General features: G+C 38.7%; 1 protein-coding gene across 1 annotated transcript in view; it reads right to left on the bottom strand.

The window, feature by feature from the left end:
- Positions 1–14,376, bottom strand: part of LOC131927640 (ras-related and estrogen-regulated growth inhibitor-like protein) — a 33,575-nt gene extending 19,199 nt beyond the window's left edge. The window contains exons 1-4 of the mRNA XM_059283398.1: positions 14,268–14,376; positions 8,541–8,773; positions 2,815–2,881; positions 2,116–2,172 (exon numbers count right to left, since the gene is read on the bottom strand). Of these exons, the coding sequence (XP_059139381.1) occupies positions 2,116–2,172; positions 2,815–2,878 (121 nt within the window). The 5' untranslated portion in view covers positions 2,879–2,881; positions 8,541–8,773; positions 14,268–14,376. The remainder of the gene's footprint in view (positions 1–2,115; positions 2,173–2,814; positions 2,882–8,540; positions 8,774–14,267) is intronic.
- Positions 14,377–20,261: the final 5,885 nt, after the last annotated feature.

Consider the following 20,261-nt stretch of genomic DNA (forward strand, 5'->3'; position numbering starts at 1 on the left):
TGGGGGGTTGCGCGGCCACGCAGTAGTTTTTCTAAAATAAATATATCCTTGTAGAAGACTTTTAGAACACCGCGCACAGAAAATGCATTTTGCACATTAGCTTTTCCCCTTAGAGGTGAGATAGTTGTTATGAGGTAAAGGTGGTGAGACGAGTGATACAGGCGGTAAGGTAGAGGTAGGTAGAGAGTTGCAGTTGTGTGTTTGATGTTGTGAAATGGTGAGGTAGGATGGTGAGGTATTACAGCAGCGTACGTCCTTCAAATTAAAACGTAGAACCATGAAGGGGATGGGGTCTAGACGGCGACGCTCGCATTTAACACGGGCACAAAGAAAATCTGGAAACCCGACGCCATCTTTATAGGCGTCACGTGATCGGGCGTTAAATCGCCGTTTGATGGCTGTTGCGTGCTGTTCCCGTCCTCTTAGATCTGCTGACACACAGCAGACGATACCGTGCAGACGTCAACGATACAGAAGGAGCGCAACTTTTCAACAGAGATGTACATCACAACCCGACCCGACCTCCATATATCTTCCCTCCATACTCCGATTTTGTGTCCTACTACGTCAAACGAAATTATGTCAAGGTCTATTAATAAATATATCACTAGAAAATCACTTCGGTCACACAACTCGTGTTTTTTTTTTTTGATTTGATTACCGAAAGTCAGAAACAAGTTATATTTCAATATTTCTGCAATATTTCTGCTAGAGATTTAGAGAGCCGAACTTTATGCACTCGGGGTAGTAAAAACAAGATCAAACAATGTTTCGGCTGCAGTTCTCTCCCCCCCCCCTCCCCCCTCTTTTTTTATGAACTTTTGTTACAAAACTCTATTTATTAAGCTTAACACAGTTTTAGGGGTCGTCGATAAAGGGGCCGAACCTAACTTAATTCACATTTTACTCTTTATCCCTAATCTCCCTCCCCCCTCTTATTGTTGTAGTCCAAAGTCATTATGGAGCAACTTTTCTTCTCTTTACTTACAGTAGTGCACTGTATGTACATTGTCGTGTACTTGACTACGTCACAAGCCAGAAAGAGTTATCTCGCTTTACGGCAGCCCGGACATGGACGGGGAGAGAACTACTGTTTTAGTACAAAATCGTAAACCATTTTTGACGAGGCTCGGATTGTCGCAAATGTGACACGAACGATACGTAACGCAGACGCATCGAAATCTGGACTGTCCTCGCCTATGTGGGTCACTATGTTAATGAGACACGTGGTGTTGAATTGTGGGTCAAATGTGCCGTGTGAAACTTCAGGGAATAAAAGGTTTCCAAAAATGTAAATAACGCATACAAGAAGAATAGAGAAGAGATTTGGTTTTAATAAAAGAGTTGTTTTTAGGGGCGTGCTTAGAGGCGACAAAAGGTTAATTGTATTTTTATGATAAAAAACCAACTGAACATAATAGTACCGAAAAAAATTGGTTTACGTTAGAATTAATTAGATTAGAATATTGGGGAATACTGTGGGAAAAATCTAAGTCCGTAACAAGACAAAAACAAAATTTAAAAAAAAAAAAACATGCGGGAATTCCCGTAGCGCTGAGGGAAAAAAGCGGAGATTCCTGGTAGGTGTAGAGAGCGTAAAAATACAGCGAGAAACGTGTACGGCGTTCTTTATTGGAATGATGATAAATTAGAAGGTAATGTTACCTGGTGGAACTACGGCTACAGGTGTACAACATTAGGTTTTGAATTCAACGTTTCCTTGTCCCCTATTTTATGAGTTGTTAGATACCGACGGTGTGCATTGGTTCTGGTAGGTGGAGTAAAAGTGGTGATGGATGGTAGATGTTAAAGATGCACCAGCCGAGGGACGCTGGATAGAGGGTCATCCATAAATGACGTCACGTTTGTTTGACGATTCGTACCTCCCCTCCGTCATGCATCGTCACAAAAAGACAGACCCCCCCCCCCCCTAATATGACGTCAACCCCCCCCCCCCAAACTGCATTTGAATTTTTCTTAAAAAAATCGTCACACCATCTGAACCCTCTCCCCCTCATCACACACTGTCACAAAATTACGGACCCCCCTCCCCCTGACGAGTGTGACGTCATTTATGGACGACCCCTAGGGTGAATGAACTGTTGAAGCACTTACCGAGACCAGAGCTGTATTCTCCGATAAACCTTTTTGTCAGGTACCTCACTGTGATGGCTGGAAGTAAAGGATTGGCTGGTGTCAGGTATTTTTATCTCTGATTTCATTTAATGTTAACAGAATGTCAATTAATGTCAACTCATGTCAAGTGATGTCAGCTATTGTTATCTCTGATGTCATTTAATGTTAACAGAATGTCAATTAATCTCAACTCATGTCAAGTGATGTCAGCTACTGTTTCCTCTGATGTCAGTTAATGTTAACAGAATGTCAATTAATGTCATCTCATGTCAAGTGATGTCAGCTACTGTTATCTCTGATGTCATTTAATGTTAACAGAATGTCAATTAATGTCAACTCATGTCAAGTGATGTCAGCTACTGTTATCTCTGATGTCATTTAATGTTAACAGAATGTCAATTAATGTCAACTCATGTCAAGTGATGTCGGCGGCACATATCTTTAACTACACACATGGTCAGCGGAAAGACATTAACTAACTGCACTTAAAAATAAGTACACTAAAAGGTAATCTAAAATCTAAAATGCACCGTCAGTTGTGTCATAAAGAACATCATAATAATTAACAAAGAAAACGGCCTTCCTCATTTTTTAAAAGTAGAATTTAAAAAATAAATAAATAAATAAAACTTACAATAACATTTCGACAAATCTGGTTTATACCAAAAGAGAACTGACCTGATTTACCGACTCCCTTGGCACCAAGAATATTAATTCGTAAATTAGCGTAAGTGGTCTTCATTATCTGAAAATCAAGTAGATTATTGTAAACATTTAGAATTCTTGCATAAACAAACGTAATCTTTGCTTGCAAATATTGTCCTAAATTGTAATTAACTAATTATCTGTTTAAACTTAGCCGCTGATTTTATCTAAATAGCTTGACTATAGTATACTGTGGCTTTTCTTTTTCATTCTTCTCTGTAATATTGGGGTGATTTTCCTTCTTTATTGTTTGCTTCCGAAGTCTTTTGTACAACCAACAACAATGTAGTTGTTTGATTTTAGAGTTCTCAATTTCTGCTTTTTGGGGATATGAGTAATTTTTTAAATAGTTTGGTTGTTGTTGTTGATTTTTGTCTCCGGTTATTCAATATTTAATGTTTTCTTTGTCGAATTTTTTTTCCATTTTTTCCTGAGAAGATTTCATCTCATAACGATCGCCTTCACGACAAAAAGTGCACGGGCGAAAAGTTAAGACCCGTCACTTGTGGTCTATTTCTGATGTCTAGACATTTGAATATTTAAACTTTAAACGAACGCCATAAAAGCAAAACATCGGTTTCTAGGGTTAGGGTTTTGGGGTGAGGGTTGGGGTTGGGGTTAAATGTACCAAAATACAGACCTTTTCGTGGAAATTATTAATGACGATTATGAAAAAGAGGATACGATCCCTACACTTTTAGATGTTATTGAAGAGGGTGAAATAGTGACATGAGACATCTCATAAAATTTAAAAAGGCAAGCTTCACAACCTCTTTTAATAATCTTTTCTTGGACTGCGGGGATTAATTTTTTGGCGGGGTTTATCTAGACAAAATCCGCAACATTCTTTATGTTCGCTAATTTCTATTTTACATTCTACATTCATAATAATCATTTATCAAGGGACGATATCTATAACTATGTTACGAATCTTTGTTAGAAATATAAGAAAACATAAAAGAAACAACATAAATAAGGGATTCATTATTTGTTATTTTACTTTTATATCTTATTTCGAAATTGATCTACTCTATGCACACCATGAATTTTACTTTATAATTATATTTCGATGCTAGTCGAAATGGAAAACTATTAGCGATTTTAAATACACAACGTGTAGAGGTGTTTACAGTTCAAAAACAGCAATGCTTGAAAAAACTTCAATGATTCTAGCCGTCCTTCTCTAAGAATACAATTTTTTTTAAATTATAATTATAAGATTATACGACAAAAGCGCCGACTCATTAAAAAAATGTCTCTGGTGAAAATGTTTTATCGAAGATGTCCATTTCAACAAACAGACTTTGTTTCACACGGGTTAAACTGGTAGGCACCGGAATCAAAACAATTACCTTAAATAAGTCCGTACTTTAAGATTATGTTTAAAGTTTAACAACGTTAAAGATAACTTACTTCGTACGCCATTAATAGAGCACTATCCTAGCTGAAGAACACCCAGTGCATTGATAAACGTGGACTCGTATATGTGACGCTAACACTTTAAGTCTAGCTTAAGATCAACTACAGTGTTACTTCCGATCGCCTCTAAAGTACTATAAAGTTGTAGGAACTGACAATAGGATTTCAGATTCTGAGAGATGGTACGAAACACTTCAACACAGTATGAGCGAAACTGTTTTTTTTTTTTGTTCAATGTCGCGATGATGTAAGGGAGACAAGTAGAAAAAGGAGGGCGCTAGTCGCCATTAAAGGGAGGCGATTCAGCCGGAGCGCAGGCGGGTGGATTGTCTAGACTTGACAGCTGTCAATATTTAAAATAGCAGTGTACACACAGACGCCAAAACAATAACAGCAAAACAAGGTCGGCGGTCAAGGCGATGTTACGTCAACTCAAGGCGGTGTTACGTCAACGGTCAAGGCGGTGTTACATCAACTCAAGGCGGCAGCGTACCCGTTTTCTTAAATATGGTGGGTCAATATTTTTATACAGAGAGCTTGACATCAATTGAGTTTCTTGCGAAAGATTTTTTTAAAAAATTGAAGTTTACATTTTGAAACTTATTTTAGCCTCAATCAAATTTTCGATTTAATTAATTTAAGCAATAATCGTCAAACTTTTGGAGTGTAATCTTATATTAAAAAAACCGCAGAAACTTTTACAAATCAAATGCTGTTCTCCACTTTAAAAAAAAAAGTATAGCCTACGTTGTTGTAAATAATTAATAGAGCAGCGTTCGTTATTTCAAAGAGTAGCGTAAATTCATTCTAAAACGCCACAGGTAGCTCAGAAAATCCAAGATTTCACTGTATGTATTAGAATTCCGTGGGGCGGCGGGGTTAGATGGTAGAACCTACGACTGCTATTGCGAAAGTCTCGAGTTCGAATCATGGACTAATATCAGTTGAATGCCTCAGAGTTCACTCACGTCAGGGAAAGCAAAGGCGGCCGAGATCACAGAAACAGGTGAACTCTACTTCACCTGCCCGATCGAGCGTCAGAGTCGAAAGGGTACTTTACTTCTTTTTAGAATTCTAGATTCGGATTGCAATGCAATAACAAGAGAATTGGAGGGAGGGGGGTCGGGACAGCTATGCTGATTAAGAAACTTTTGGCGGAAGTGAGGTTTTCTGTGGTCCTGGACGCACCCTATATCTGTCACGGGGGACAGCCGTTTTCAGTTAGACGTACCCCCACTATCGAATCACTGCCATAGCAGTCAACAGCAAGTCTATTCTTCAACATTAAACCTACACACAAAACAAAATTTTATCAGCTAACCCAAAGCATTTTTATTGAGGTGCGGCTAATTGGAAAAAAACATTTATAATAGCCTGCTCTGTTTGTCTTGGCAGGAATATGGGCTGGCGTCTTGTTCGGTTTTTAAGTCACCAGAATATTTATATTCTTTTCGTTCAGGTACTGTCTTCGTCGTCGTCGTCGTCCCCCCCCCCCTCCCCCCACCTCCTCGCCCTCCTCCGCCTCCCAATTGGAAATTTCGAACAAAAACAAGTCAAATCAGGCCTTTTTTAACCAGACGTTATCTATTGGTTACGTCGTGTTTTAAATAAAGTTGTCTTTTCAAAAAAAAAATTGAAAAAAAAGGTAATAAAACTGGAAGTAATCAGGTCAAAGTGTGTTTACAACAGAACGTGTTTGCCCTCAATGCCGGTATCTGTCCAATAATCCTTCGTGTGTCAGACTTAATTCCTAACCAAACAATCAAGGCGAGCTTTTTGGAAAACTGGCAACCTCCAACCTGGCCGGTTGCTCGAGTCAGGTCGGGTAGACAGTTATTGCCAGCTTGGCTCTTCACTGCTGGCACGATTGGAAAACAATACATTTTATCAGCGCTATCACGGTGATATGGGGCTTTTTTTTTATAAAAAAATCTGGCTAACTATTACACAGATTTTTTTAAAATGTATGGCTGAAGTGGAGAAATGGAGAGATAGCCTTGGTGTGGTTGGGTCGAGGTCATTACTATCGTGTTGGTCATTTGAGAAAAGTTAGTGTTCTATCGGATGTGTAGGGTTAATACATGACTGTGTAGTCACAGATGGTCAAGTCAGGCTGACCAGCGGCGAAAATTGATTGACCAATGCTAAAAAAAATGACAAATGGTAAGAAACAATGACCAAAATACTGACTTTTAATAAGCATTAACCAATGGTTAGATACACTGATCAACATACGAAAAACTGACCAAGGGTATGAAACACTGACCAATGGTATGAAACACTGACCAATGGCATGAAACACTAAAGGTGAGACACTGACCAATGGTATGAAACACTGACCAAGGGTATGAAACACTGACCAATGGTATGAAACACTGACCAACGGTATGAAACACTGACCAACGGTATGAAACACTGACCAATGGTATGAAACACTGACCAACGGTATGAAACACTGACCAAGGGTATGAAACACTGACCAATGGTATGAAACACTGACCAATGGCATGAAACACTAAAGGTGAGACACTGACCAATGGTATGAAACACTGACCAATGGTATGAAACACTGACCAATGGTATGAAACACTGACCAATTGTATGAAACACTGACCAACGGTATGAAACACTGACCAATGGTATGAAACACTGACCAATGGCATTAAACACTGACCAATGGTATGAAACACTAAAGGTGAGACACTGACCAATGGTATGAAACACTGACCAATGGTATGAAACACTAAAGGTGAGACACTGACCAATGGTGTGAAACACTGACCAATGGTATGAAACACTAAAGGTGAGACACTGACAAGTGGTGACACACACTAACCAGCAGTGAGCCAGACAGGAAAACATGTTGACCAGTGGTGTGACAGGTTGAGCTGACATGACAGTCTACTGACCGGCAGTAAGACCGTGTGATCTTTTATGTCACATGATGATGACATGTTTGACACTGACGGATCAATATTTAAAATGTCTGACCTATATGTTACGTAACAAAACTGGGCAGTTTAAAAAAAACACAACAGCAGTTGTATCAACAACACTTGACAAGGGCAAATAACTCAGTATCTTTTTCTTCTTCGTTCTTAAATGTAATATTGGAGGGGATTTGCTCCCAACACAATCAAACATTACGTGTCAACGTTTTAATGATTTGCGCCAGTTAACTTCGGTCATCTTTATTGTTAGTTTCACCTCAATTACGTTTCTCCAAGAACATGATACAACAAGGCGGCAGTTGTAACTTGTTTGATGGATTGCTGTCCCCAGCTAACGAGCCTCACCTACGCGGGGTCCGAACTCGAGACTTTATGAGTTGGCCTTCACGCTGCAACCAGCTATCTCCTGCCTCGACCATACCGTCCCCTACCCCGAATGAAATCTCATTAATATGCTACCAATAATTATATCCATATTTTAATTTTAAAATTGATTTTAAATTCTAACACTCACACCAGTATGGAACTACTTGCTAGATACATGCGCAGACGAAGCTAGCAGACGTCATTCTGGTCACCGCCAGACGACCACGGCGTGGCAGTCGTTTGTTGACACGCCGCCATATTTTATTGACACAATGTGTTGTCATGAATCCAATATGGCGAGACGAGTTACGCCGCTTTCTCTTTGAACACTTGTTTTCACTGTCTGTCGACTATGTTATTTTCAGCGCGCGAACCGCTCATTTTGGGGCTGTCTGCTGCTATTTTTTCTCCACTGGCTTTCTTGAACGCCATACGCGTTTGTGTGTTTAAGAAAACTCAAAAATGTCGCCGAAAATGTCGCAGTAATTTGTAAACTAATCTGCCAACAATATTACGTGTTGTAACATTTGGACTTGGCTTTGTTTTTCATCGATTTCGTGTCAAAGTTATCGTTTAGAAATTTTCTCCCAACATTTGAATGGGAGATGGCATTATTGGTGTTATGAGTTGAACAGCGGTCTGGTGATGCCTTATACTAGTGAACTGTGTACAAATGTTTAACAATTCTTATAGCGTACCCAAGAAACAATTCCTTGCGGGTACTTTAAGAGAAATAATTATCATGTCTAGTTTGTAGATGTTGTTGCGAAATTAAGGTTAAGATGATGTCTAGTTAAAGCGTAGGCATATTATGTATAAGTTGTTGGCGAGAGATGCTTCACCTATGGGCTCTTCTCAGTAGCAACAGCAACATTTTGTTTCCAATGTGAATCGATAAGTTAGTTGTGCGCATGATCAAATCAAATTGTAAGTTTAAAAAGTTCAATGGATGAAGCTACTTACCACGAATCTAACCAACAAATGCTGTAGTTCACCAGGCTGATGAGTATCTACGGTAGGGCTTGATCTCACTTAGACTTGCAACAGTTCATGTAAGATATCCAAGAGTAGTGGATCTTTGTCCCTTTCTTTCATTGTGTACAGTCCTTTGCCCATTGTTGAAGAGATTTATAGTCTGTCAATAAGGCGAAAATACAGTAGTCTTGTTGTGATGTATGGATGGAACACTTGTTTCACTGTTAAAAAAAAACATTAACAAATTATCGTTTGTAGTACAATTACTACATTGATATTAATGTTTGAACAAATAAAAACAACATATTTAATTATTATTTTGCTAAAAATACAGGTCTATATGAGGAAATGAGAACCAGCCTCACATTATTATAATGAAGTATGTCTTTTCAATTGCAATAGGCTACCATATGTTTATTATAGCACAGCAGTTTGGGGCATGTGTCTATCCACAGCTTCGTACGTTTCAAATCCTTCGGTCAAAGGGATGTCGCGTGCACCCCCTCCCCTTCAATCCCATCACCACCACCCCACCCTAAAGAATTACAAAACTAGAAACATTGATAAAAAAATTGAATCAATCATTTGTTCGTAAGCTTGGTACTACATATAGGTAATAAAATATTTACTACTTTCCTCCATTGACTAACTTAGTGTCTTTTTTAATTATATAAACACGTATCCAATTAAGTTTCTTAGTCGTGATTAACCGACTGGCCTCTTTTGCAATGCAATATTTCTGACCTTGACCATTGCTTAAGTCCACGGGTTTATATCAAAGCAGATATATCAAAACAAACAGGGAAATAAAACCACGCTACATTAGCTCACGAAGAAAGAAAAAAAATGTAATCCTACTGTATAGACGCCTGTAAGCTGCATATTTTTAAAAGCCAAAACTTTGAACACTTTCCTCAAAAAGTATTCACGTCACTTGAAATTTTCAGCCATTTTTCACCTTTATTGTAAGAGACTGACAGCGACTCCTCATTTATTTGGTGGTGGAGTCATGCAGGCGACGCGATTTGTTGTGACGCCACTGCCGTCCATTCATAAACTTGCAGCACCCCCGGGGCTCGAGAATTAGCAGACGCGGGGGGCACGGGGACGTCAAAATCTTCATACGAGAGCTAATCGCCCGCTGTCTTCAAGTCGCGAGTGATTTACTGCACTTGCAGCTAATTTTGCTCTATTTTGGCGAGGATCAGTTTTTTTCTAAGAGGTATCAAAGGTGAAGTATGGGATGGGAGGGGGCGGGGGAGGTTGGGGAAAATTTAAGATTACATGGAGAAGGAATAAACGGGTTCAAAGGACGTTTGCATTTTCAATTGGTTGGAATACTCAGACAAGTATTTTAAGAAGTAATATATTTCTTTAAAATTAATATTTCAAGATTTTGCGGAGGCACAGATTTTTAGTGGCAAAACTATTTCAAAACGTAATAAAAAGCCTTATAAAATAGCTTTACCAGACCGTACCCGATATCGACACTCTACACGTCTATGATTCGGCTTGATCAGCTTCTTTCTTAATTGTGAAGTGGGACGGGGATGTCATCTTACACAGTAAAGTCTAACATGTTAGCCTGTTATTTTAGACTGGTTTTTTTTTTTTTTTTTTTTTTTTTTTGGACTTGCTTCGTTAGCCTCATCCAACCAAGACAATCTTCAAGGCAGCAAGGTTTAAGTTAGGAGTTGTCTCTCCTAGAAGAGTTGCTACCCCTGCCGTCGAGCCTAATCTACCCGAGGTTAGAACTTGGTATTTTCGGCTCAGCAGCCCTGAGCTCACCGGCCCCCGACCACGGCAACACCTTGCTAAAGCTAGAACACTGTGTATTAACAGCGGTATTGTTGTATGGAACAGATGAGCTCTACTTCACCTACACTATTTACCATAACCCGAAAGGGTAACTTAACTAAACTCTTGAAGGCCTATAAAAGTAAAAAAAAACAATGTTTTTTTTTCTCTGTAGAAAAATTAAGTTTTTTTTTTTTTAAATATTCGATTAATTTAAAACTCTTTTATTTTAAAAATGATCTGGGAGAAACAAAATACCTGCATATTTTAAAAACTCGACAGGCGTTTAAATTAGACCCTCCCTCTTCCCCCTCCCCTCCCTCTCTCTCTCTTCACATTAACTGTTGGCCGATTTTATCCAGCTTCTACTTGACTTTAGAACATTGAATGAATTTCACCTGTACGGACTGTGTGTATAGCGGGTATCACGTGGCCCCCCACCAGTGACCGTAAGTGCGCCAGCTACATGAAGGAGAAATCCATACCGAATATAGTGGCGCCCCATCAGGGGAAAGGGACATCTACGCCTCAACTTTCAGCCTTATGTGACGCGGGGTTGTGACGCGGGTTTGTGACGCGGGGTTGTGACGCGGGGTTGTGCAGTGGCCCAAGTTGACTGGATTGTTTAAACAATGTCAGGTCACATTAAGTCCAGCTGACTTAGCGTCGCTAGGCTTTGTTGTACAGCTTTATTTTCTGACTCGGCGTTCGTTCAGCCGATTTAAGCCATTCAACATTTTAAAAACCCCGAAAGTAAGGGAGATCAGTAAGTCTGGTCTGAGGTAACTCTGCTTGTTTTTTTTGTTTTTTTTTTTGTTTTTTTTTTCAAGAACAAGAAAACAAAAGTTGATTTAAAATTAGCTTAGAAGGAATCTGTTTTCAGATACGAAAATAACTCATGAAGTCAAGCAATCTGGTAAAACATAGTTTTGTTAACGATTTGTCTTACTCTTCTAGATGTATGAAACAATGTAAACAGTATGTACAGTGGCAGGGAATATTTTGGATGAAATGGGTTGTTTCATCTTTACGCGAATCGAAATATAAAATATTTAAAGTATGCAAGGTGTTTTGTATTGTATTTGCTCGTGATCAGAAATAGCACGCGTAGTTTACAATAATTTAAAACGCACGATAAATCCACAGACGTCAAAAATTGGTCTACACTTGTTTAACTGTTTTGGGAGACGAATGTCAAAAGTCTGCCAACGGAGGCTCAATATTGTGCCTGGACATCCCATCCAAAGAATTTTTTTGTTTTAAATCCGCTTAACAAATCAGTTACATCATTAGAAAAAAAATTATGTGGAGTTCTATTCTTCATAGTGGGTTTTTTTCGACAAAGTCACAATAATGTCTTTTGAAAAGATAATTTATAGGTTACATATTGTAAAAAGTTGTCAAAAGTCGCTTGATCACCTAACTCAAATTTAAGGTCTTCCTTACTCAGAGCCTAATGCGCCAGTTTTTGGATCATCATTGGCGCTTTTAATTTTAAGATAGTAGCTAGGTCAATAACATTGGTATTCTTAGCAGGGAGGTAAATAAGTGGTATTTCCAGTAGTTAGTGAAATAGAAGTGGTATTTCCAGTAGTAAGGGAAATAGAAGTGGTATTTCCAGTAGTTAGTGAAATAGAAGTGGTATTTCCAATAGTTAGTGAAATAGAAGTGGTAATTCCAATAGTTAGTGAAATAGAAGTGGTAATTCCAGTAGTTAGTGAAATAGAAGTGGTATTTCCAGTAGTTAGTGAAATATTAGTGGTATTTCCAGTAGTTAGGGAAATAGAAGTGGTAATTTTGACAGCTATGGAAATAGAAGTGGTATTTCCAGCAGCTAGTGAAATAGAAGTGGTATTCTCCTAGATGTGTACGACCGACACACCAAGCTACCACACAAAAATGTGAGACCCGCTGCCCTAAAGCATCCCGCAACTTACGGCCCCTTACGCGACAACATATTTGTAGATTGAAATTGTAGAGCTGGAAAAATGTCAATATTTTAAAGACTATAAATCACGGGGCGCGGAGAAGAAAGGATGAGGCGAAACAAGAATCTCGGGCGTTCGTTGGGGTATTGTTCGGGGGTTGTATACCTACCAGTACGGTGAATCTCCCGATGTACGCCAACCCTCGCCTCGCCTCATTCAAAGAGAGTAGGCGATTTTTTTTAACACTTTGTGAAAAGAATTTTAAAGTAGTATTTAACAGAACGGGATACATTTGAAAATTATATAGTTTTTTATGTTTCTTTTATGTTATTTTATAAAAAGATATTTCGGCTTAGCATATTTACCTTTCAATATCTAAAGAAATATTCGACTTTCGTTAAAATTATGTTTAAAATGTTTTTAATAACGTAATATAAACTTAAAAAAAAAACATAACATTAGTTAGAACAGGAAAAAGATAATGTGCAACGTGTATTTTGTGTGTAAGGTGTTCTAAAAGTCTTATACACGGATAGATCTATTTTATAAAATGAATGCGCGGCAGTTAAAAACTACCTCGCGGCCGCGCAACCGCGGAACTTAGAGCTAACATGGGGTCGAACCAACAGTTCGTTCGCTAGAAATAACAAATCACACAGGCCATAGATCGGCAACTTTTTAAAACTTTAGAATACGGTCGTACTTTTAACAGTGCATGTCTTGGGGTTTAGGATCGAACTTGAGGCTATCATTATCGATGATACTATCGATTTGATTTTCACAAGACGGCCTGTATGTGTTCTGTTCACATTAGATGTCCCTCTTGAGTTGATTTAACCACATACTGTTGTCCACATGAAGTATATTTGTTACAGTACATATGTTTTCTTTTGTGGATATCTACTGTCGTATTTATTTCTTTGTCAGCTATAGGTGTCATTGTGTCATATTGTTATCAGGTGGTGTCATAATGTCAGGTAGTTGTCAGGTGGTGTCATGGTGTCAGGTTGTTGTAAGCCGTTAGGTCGGTGTTTCAGCACTGCTGACTGGGTCTGACCGTCTGACCACGGGGTACTGAGGTTAACGTCCACACGAGGCAATGCGATACCGACTTATCAGTAGTTTACTGTAAACCCCTCACTCCTCCCACCCCTCCCCCTTTTTATACAGTCACGTGACTACATCATCATGCTTTTTTAAAAAAGAAATACATCTAGATCTAACAGTTGATTAGTTTAAAATTGTTTTCACTCGCAAAACATGTTTCACATGGTAACATTGTATTAAAGAATCAAATACAATTAATTAATTTGTCTAATGTGTATTCAAATAAGCCGAGCAAAAAATAAACCTTTGTTTAAGAATTTCAAATTAATTAACAATCTCAAATTAATTATTAATACGCGCCCAACATTATCTTTTTTTAAGTTAAAAAAATAATCTTTAAATCAAATTTAAACAATAACTTTAACCTGTATAGTTACAATATCATGAATATGTATAGTTACACTACCCCCTTCATATACCTAGGTCTCTGAAACAGATGAACTCTACTTCATCTGCCCAATGTGTCTTAGGAAAAGATGATGATAGTTACTAGTTACAAGACACAGTTCACAATTGCCATTTAAAAATAATTTTTTTCTTGTTAAATTATTCTTCCTCCATTATAGTTTACTGCATCTCTTCGTGTGGCCTACTATAGACTATGCAATGTGTCAGTGGTGCATCAAAGTAGGTTTTTTAGTTCAAAGTGAAAATACAAAGCCACGACCGGCTAATATCATCGGCAAAAGTACAATGTAAATACAATTTTAACTCTGTTTCAGAATGTAAACAATAAATTGAGCTGCTTAAGAGACTGCTTAAAGAACGGCAACTACTGTTTTATGTTAACATAAGCCCACCCCTCTTTTCCTTCCACCTTCTTCAAATAAAAAAATCCGTGTTTATTAAGATATATTTGACACAAATTTAATCACATCCTTACCTTAGAAGAAGAAGAAAAAAAACGTAGCCTAGATATCCCAAACAAGTCAGTCACCAGGATTAGCCTTGGTGTCTCGATCGTTCCTCCTTTACCCAGTGGCACCTCTAGAGTTCTGTCCCCTGACTGAACGACTCGCGTGCCGTTAGATTGCTCTCCCCTTTTTCCTACCGCGACCGTCACCTGTCCCAATGGGGGCACGCTGGCTGACCCTGTGAAGGGAGGGGGGGGGGCGGTATTGTTGACAAAGCTTTCTGCTTGGTCTGCTTCTTTCTTATACCATCAGCTGGAGGTTTGACCACGGTGACCTGTCCTTTATTGGTCGTACTTTTTTTTTTTTAAACGTTCTTTCTGCTGTTGTCAGACAAAGTTGATGCTGATTAACATAGAAGTCATAGAAAAAGTTTACCTTAATGTAGAACATAGTCCTAAAATTATTATTATACCTTTAGCTGTAGGAATATATAGGCTACTGTTAGGGACAACGCACACATTTTGTTACGACATTAATCTATGGCATATAGTCCTAGCATCAACAAACAGGAACCTTAATCTTGAATATAAATCACAAGTTAAACCATGACCTTACTTTAGCCTATGCCAGGTAGATTTGTCTTCAGCTAACGGTGCTTTTAAAAACACTGACAGGTCTTATCAGAGTATCACCACCCTAGCTAAGCCCTGACTACATCAATATACCTGACTCTAAGCTAAAGCAACTCCATATCTATGTGGCTTGCCTTAACATTGATATCCATTTCTAATCTGTTAACATGATCATGGCCATAATATCAATACAGGCAAGAAAAAAATATCATTACGATATGGTGGCGTTTTTTTAAAATCAACTTAACCCTAACTCTAACACGCAAACTGTTAAAACGTGACATTTAAGCATTACCACACTATACTATAGCCCTTAACTAACCTAACCTTGTGGATGTGTACGTCTAACCCAACAGTTCCTAAACTCTTCAACGAATGTTTTACTCTTTGTTTCGTACCTTACACTTTACACTGCGGGATGTCTGAGTTAAATAAAAACTTGTACTAAGCTGAATTGTAAACCGTATAAGCATGTGTTGTTTTTTTTTATATATAACAAGCAGCGTAGGTGCGATATATCAGCAAACACGACATAAAGCTGCTCCGATTACACAAGGCCGTGTGTTGTCGTTGGATGACGTCACTACACACACCTGTAACGGGCAGCAGTGCAGGCATGGGTCAAGATGACCCGTGGCTTGATGACCCTACCAGGTTTAGAAATAAAACAGTCGTCAACCCGGTCATTACTCACGGTTAATTTACCCCTCCCACGCCGTCTGCTTACCGTGGCTATCAACTAAAGCCCCCGTCCCCGTCCCACACACCAACACACACACACACCTGTTGATCGATGACTAATGCTGATCTAGCGAGTGACCAAGTTCTGTGAGGACACCGTCGTGTTGACCCCGGTAAAGTAGGTCACGGGTTGGAGTCCATTAACAATAAGTCTGTAAAACCGGACGGATGCTCTGAATGTAAAAAAAAAAAACGGAATTGTTATTGCTGCCATCATTACAACTACCATATAGACTACCACCCACGTAAAATAAGTTATTTTATTTTTATTTTTTATTCATATTGTTATTTTATGTTAGATTTACGTTCCTTTAAAGTTTAAGTTATTTTAATCTTAAGATTACCCACACAAGCTATTTAAAAAAAAAAAAAAGAAATATTCCTATTTAAAAGAAGAAAAAATGAGCTTTCAATCATACTCATTTGATATTTTATTTTTGGAATATTTTCGGTTTCTTATTTTTTACTTCTGATTGTTAAATCATGTCTTGTGTCTGTCTGACGTTTCAGTATCCATTTTTGAAAAAAATATTTACAGTTATTTTACTTTGATGAAAAAACTTACTTTGAACTTCTACACGAAGTGTCAATGTTTTGACTGTGGGATAGATTTTCCTCAAGCAAACCAACAACCGACTACGTAAGCTACCTTTAAAAAATGCGATTGTTTTGATTAGTTTATGATAAAAAAAAAATTCGTATTTTTAAAACGTCCTTTAAGAAAAATGGTCCAGACCAATAACACACGATATTAATTATATAGTGTGCAAATACTCTTCTTGTCATTCGTTTTAAATCTTTTAAAAATATGTTTTAAGAAACGAATTACTTTACTTTAAGATTTATGAATTCTTAAACCGTTGACCTAAGTCACTGACTTAAGTCACATCCGTTCTTGATCAGGTGTGCTTGTGACTGACGTTCCATACATGTATCGATAATGGTGCTAAGGTGTGTGTCTTCTTCTTCTTATTATTATTACCGTTCGTGCCCAAGAAACATGGGGCAGATGAAGAAGAATTCATATGATTCAATGACCTCGGCATTTGAAGGGATAGTGTGGTCAGCACTACACGTAGCTGCCTTTGTTTTCCTTACGTAAGTTAGGTACCCATCAGAGCTGGGTGGACTCAGGGACGTTCCACTGATTTCAACCTGGATTCGAACACGGGTTAGCTGCCTAGCTCTCTACCGCTAGGCCACGTCGTCCAATGTGTTTGTAGGTCCACACATTCTTGACAAATGTACGGACCAGTGGAGGGGAGGGAGGGCAAATAAAATCTATGATGTACCACATACGTCGAAAAGGGGGGGGGGGGGGGTGGGGGGTATAGATACAAAAGTTGCAAGTAAAGTATCGTAAAGTTGAATGTCAATTGTGTACTAGAAGATAATTATTATTTTTGCCATTAATGATCTCCCCTACGAGATTTCAACGAACTGTATTTCCATGCAAGAATGTGTACTGAATATTGCCAAATTTTATTATTTTCCCAAACAAGGTTGTATCAATGAAAAATGCCATGCAAAAATGCACAGCGAATTCTAAGGTGTTATTTTCCTAATAATATTCCTCACCAAGGTTGTAGGAATGTAAATTTAAGAGAAAGGGGTTTCGTGGAGGTGCATTGTTTAAAAAAAATGTATGATATTTAGGTTAACCCGTAATTATAATAAATTACCGCTAAACATATGGATGAATGCATAAACAACTCACACATTTTTTTTTCTATTTTAACAGTTGTTGGTTCCCGCAGGGTGGGTTGTGGCAGACGAGATCGTTTACACTGTAGACAAGGACGGTGTTTGACACCTCTCCCCGGGTTGTCGGGTGGGGGAGTGGACGTGGAGAACAGTTCATTAAAACAACACGATATTTCTGGAATGTCACCTGTACGGGGGTCCCCTCCATGGGATTCGGCATTCCCGGAATACCTTCGACCCGAGGTCATGCATGTTAGTTGATCAACCCTTCGTTGTTTGGGTCACTACTGAAGCGAGCGTGTGACGTCGAGTCAGCAGTGTAGACTGGGTCTCGTGTGGGCTTCGGGGAATTTCCGTTCTTTTAGGGATTGATCCGATTAATTTTCTTTTTTTTTTCTTCTGAAGAATGGCAATAGGATTACTTAGAACTCCACAGGAGGGGGGGGGGGGGGGGGTGTCAAGAAATGTCATGGGGGTGGTGGAAGGGACGTCTCAGAAAATAGATTTGAAAGCCTGAAGAACAAGGATTCGAGTGTAGTCGGAAACACACACGAAGACAGGGAATTTAAAAAAACACTGAAAAATCTGTGCCCCTCTTTTCCATTCTCATTTTTCAAGCTGTGCCTGTTACCTATTTTATGGTTCTTGACTGGGTGTGAATACGATAAAATACCAACCGAAATGTATATAATGAAAATTGATTTCAATTAATTGTAAATGCTGTTCTATTATTATGGAGCAGTGTATTTGTGTGGTGTTGTCCAGATCCGCTACATCGAACTGATTGGACGAGAGGTACCAAGTATCTGCTCGTCCATAGTTCAGTAGCAGGATCTGGTGTGGACTGATGAGACTTCTGGGAGGTTTTGTTGACCGTTGGACTTGATATTGACCTGCATAACTACTTTAGAGTCGAAGAGGTCCGGCGCTGAATCATCTGATTGGTCTATGGCAGAGGCGTAGCGACCCTTCCCGGGCCCGGGGACAAACTTTCGCTTTGCACCCCCCCCCCCCTCGAACTTTTGATTTGCACCCCCCCCCCCCTCAAACTTCTCAATTTGTTTTTCCAACCCATTTTGGCGCCCCCCTTAAGGTCGGACATATGTCCCGTCACCCCCCCCCCACCCCCCCACCTCCTTCGCTACGCCTCTGGTCTATGGAGATGGTCGTCTTGGTTGCTGAAAAGGGTGGGGGCCCATGATTTCGTTAAGCCACCTGAACCGTAGTCCGGGTGGCTCCTTTCCGTGGCTCTCCCGGTGTATTTTTTTTTCCTGTATATTTTTTTTTCTACTTTTATTTACAATAAAACAAGTTACAACATATTTTACAGTAATCAAGAGAATGCTAGAATATAAAGATGTCAAACTCCTTCTCTCTATAATAATCCAGTTTGGAAATATTCCATATTCCAAACAATAATACCGGATTACAGTTTTTTCTTTTTATTTTAAATTAAAAGACATCGCCATATATTCCCCACTGACCTTAAATGGAACTTTCACAAAATGTACAAATTATGATATCAATATAATTTTTGGTTTTCTATCTAAACACCAGTTAATTCATAACTGTATTCCTTAATAATGATAAATATTACTCAAATTTTACATGCCAGTGTCAATATTCATATTTTATCTGATAATTTTTAAACTCTCAAATTTTGTTAAAATCAACAATGAACTTCTCTGTGGTGTTTTGAGAACATTGTAGTAGGTTATTTCCCCTTTTTTAAAAAAAAACTGAATGGTAAGTAACGTAGAATTCATTTTAGAATGACTATAACAATAATAGCAAGCGGTTTGTGTAGAAAAGTAGAAAACAAAACGATTTTCTTTAAATACAATAATGCTTAACTATTTTATATAGCTGAATAGAAAAGCGTGGGTCACTATACTAACTATTGAAAACGTTAAGAAATCAGTTGGTACAACTCTAATAAGGATTAATATGCATACTCTACGTATAGACCAACTTATATATATATATACATATACGAGAAAAATGGCCCGTTGAGGAAGGATACAACGGGCGCTAGGTTGATAGTGCTGTCTCTTTTCTCTAAACTAAAACCAAAACCAAAATCACCACCTTCACTCAATTTAACCGGAAACGAAAAATGACATTGAAAACGGATTTTTATCCAGAATCTGTAGGCCTACTTTAATTTATACAAAATATAGTCATAGGCATATCCCTAAACCATGCACCTAATCTCATTCATGACAAAAGTCGCATTTAGAGTTTCTTTCAGGCAACTCTACTTGGGAGGAGGGGGCTAACCCCCCCCCCCCCCCCCACACACACCCCCCAAAACATGTCTACAGTCCCATTCAACGAAATATAATTATATAATTTTTCCAGTGTCCGCTCCCTCCAAGAAAATTCTACCCCCGCCCCCGAAAATTTCAAGTACCACCACCCCTCTCTGGGGAGGAAAAAGTCTGAAAGAAACACTGGTCGCATTTGTAGATCATACAAACTAAAGGAAGAATCTGGGCGGGGCTTCGCCCCTACCGGAAGAGAGGAAAAAGTCTGAAAGAAACACTGGTGTCGCGCTTAGCCACTACCCGAAGAATTGCATTAAAGAAATTGCAAGAAAACCACTTTTTAGATTAGACACATTAATTAGGCGGTAATTTTATCGATGAGGACATTTCTTTTGAGTTAGGGAGGGGGGGGGGGGGGGGGGCTCAGACGTTCTTACGCGGGGGTGGGGCTTCGCCCCTACCCGATGAATTGTATGAAAGAAACTCTTCACGCAAACCACTTAGATTAGACAAAATTGCTTTTTTTATGATAGAAACGTAACTTATATGTACAAAGAATTAGTCACTTCATTTCTTAACTACACTAGCTAGATCTAGATAAACCTTACATATTACGTTAATACAATGGAATTCTTTTTAAAGGGTTGAACCAGCGTCGCTAGGTCGGGTGTCACCAGGT

This window comes from Physella acuta, unplaced genomic scaffold (assembly GCF_028476545.2).
Source record: "Physella acuta isolate Inbredline_101_S28 unplaced genomic scaffold, ASM2847654v3 ptg001425l, whole genome shotgun sequence".
NCBI classification, from domain to species: domain Eukaryota; kingdom Metazoa; phylum Mollusca; class Gastropoda; family Physidae; genus Physella; species Physella acuta.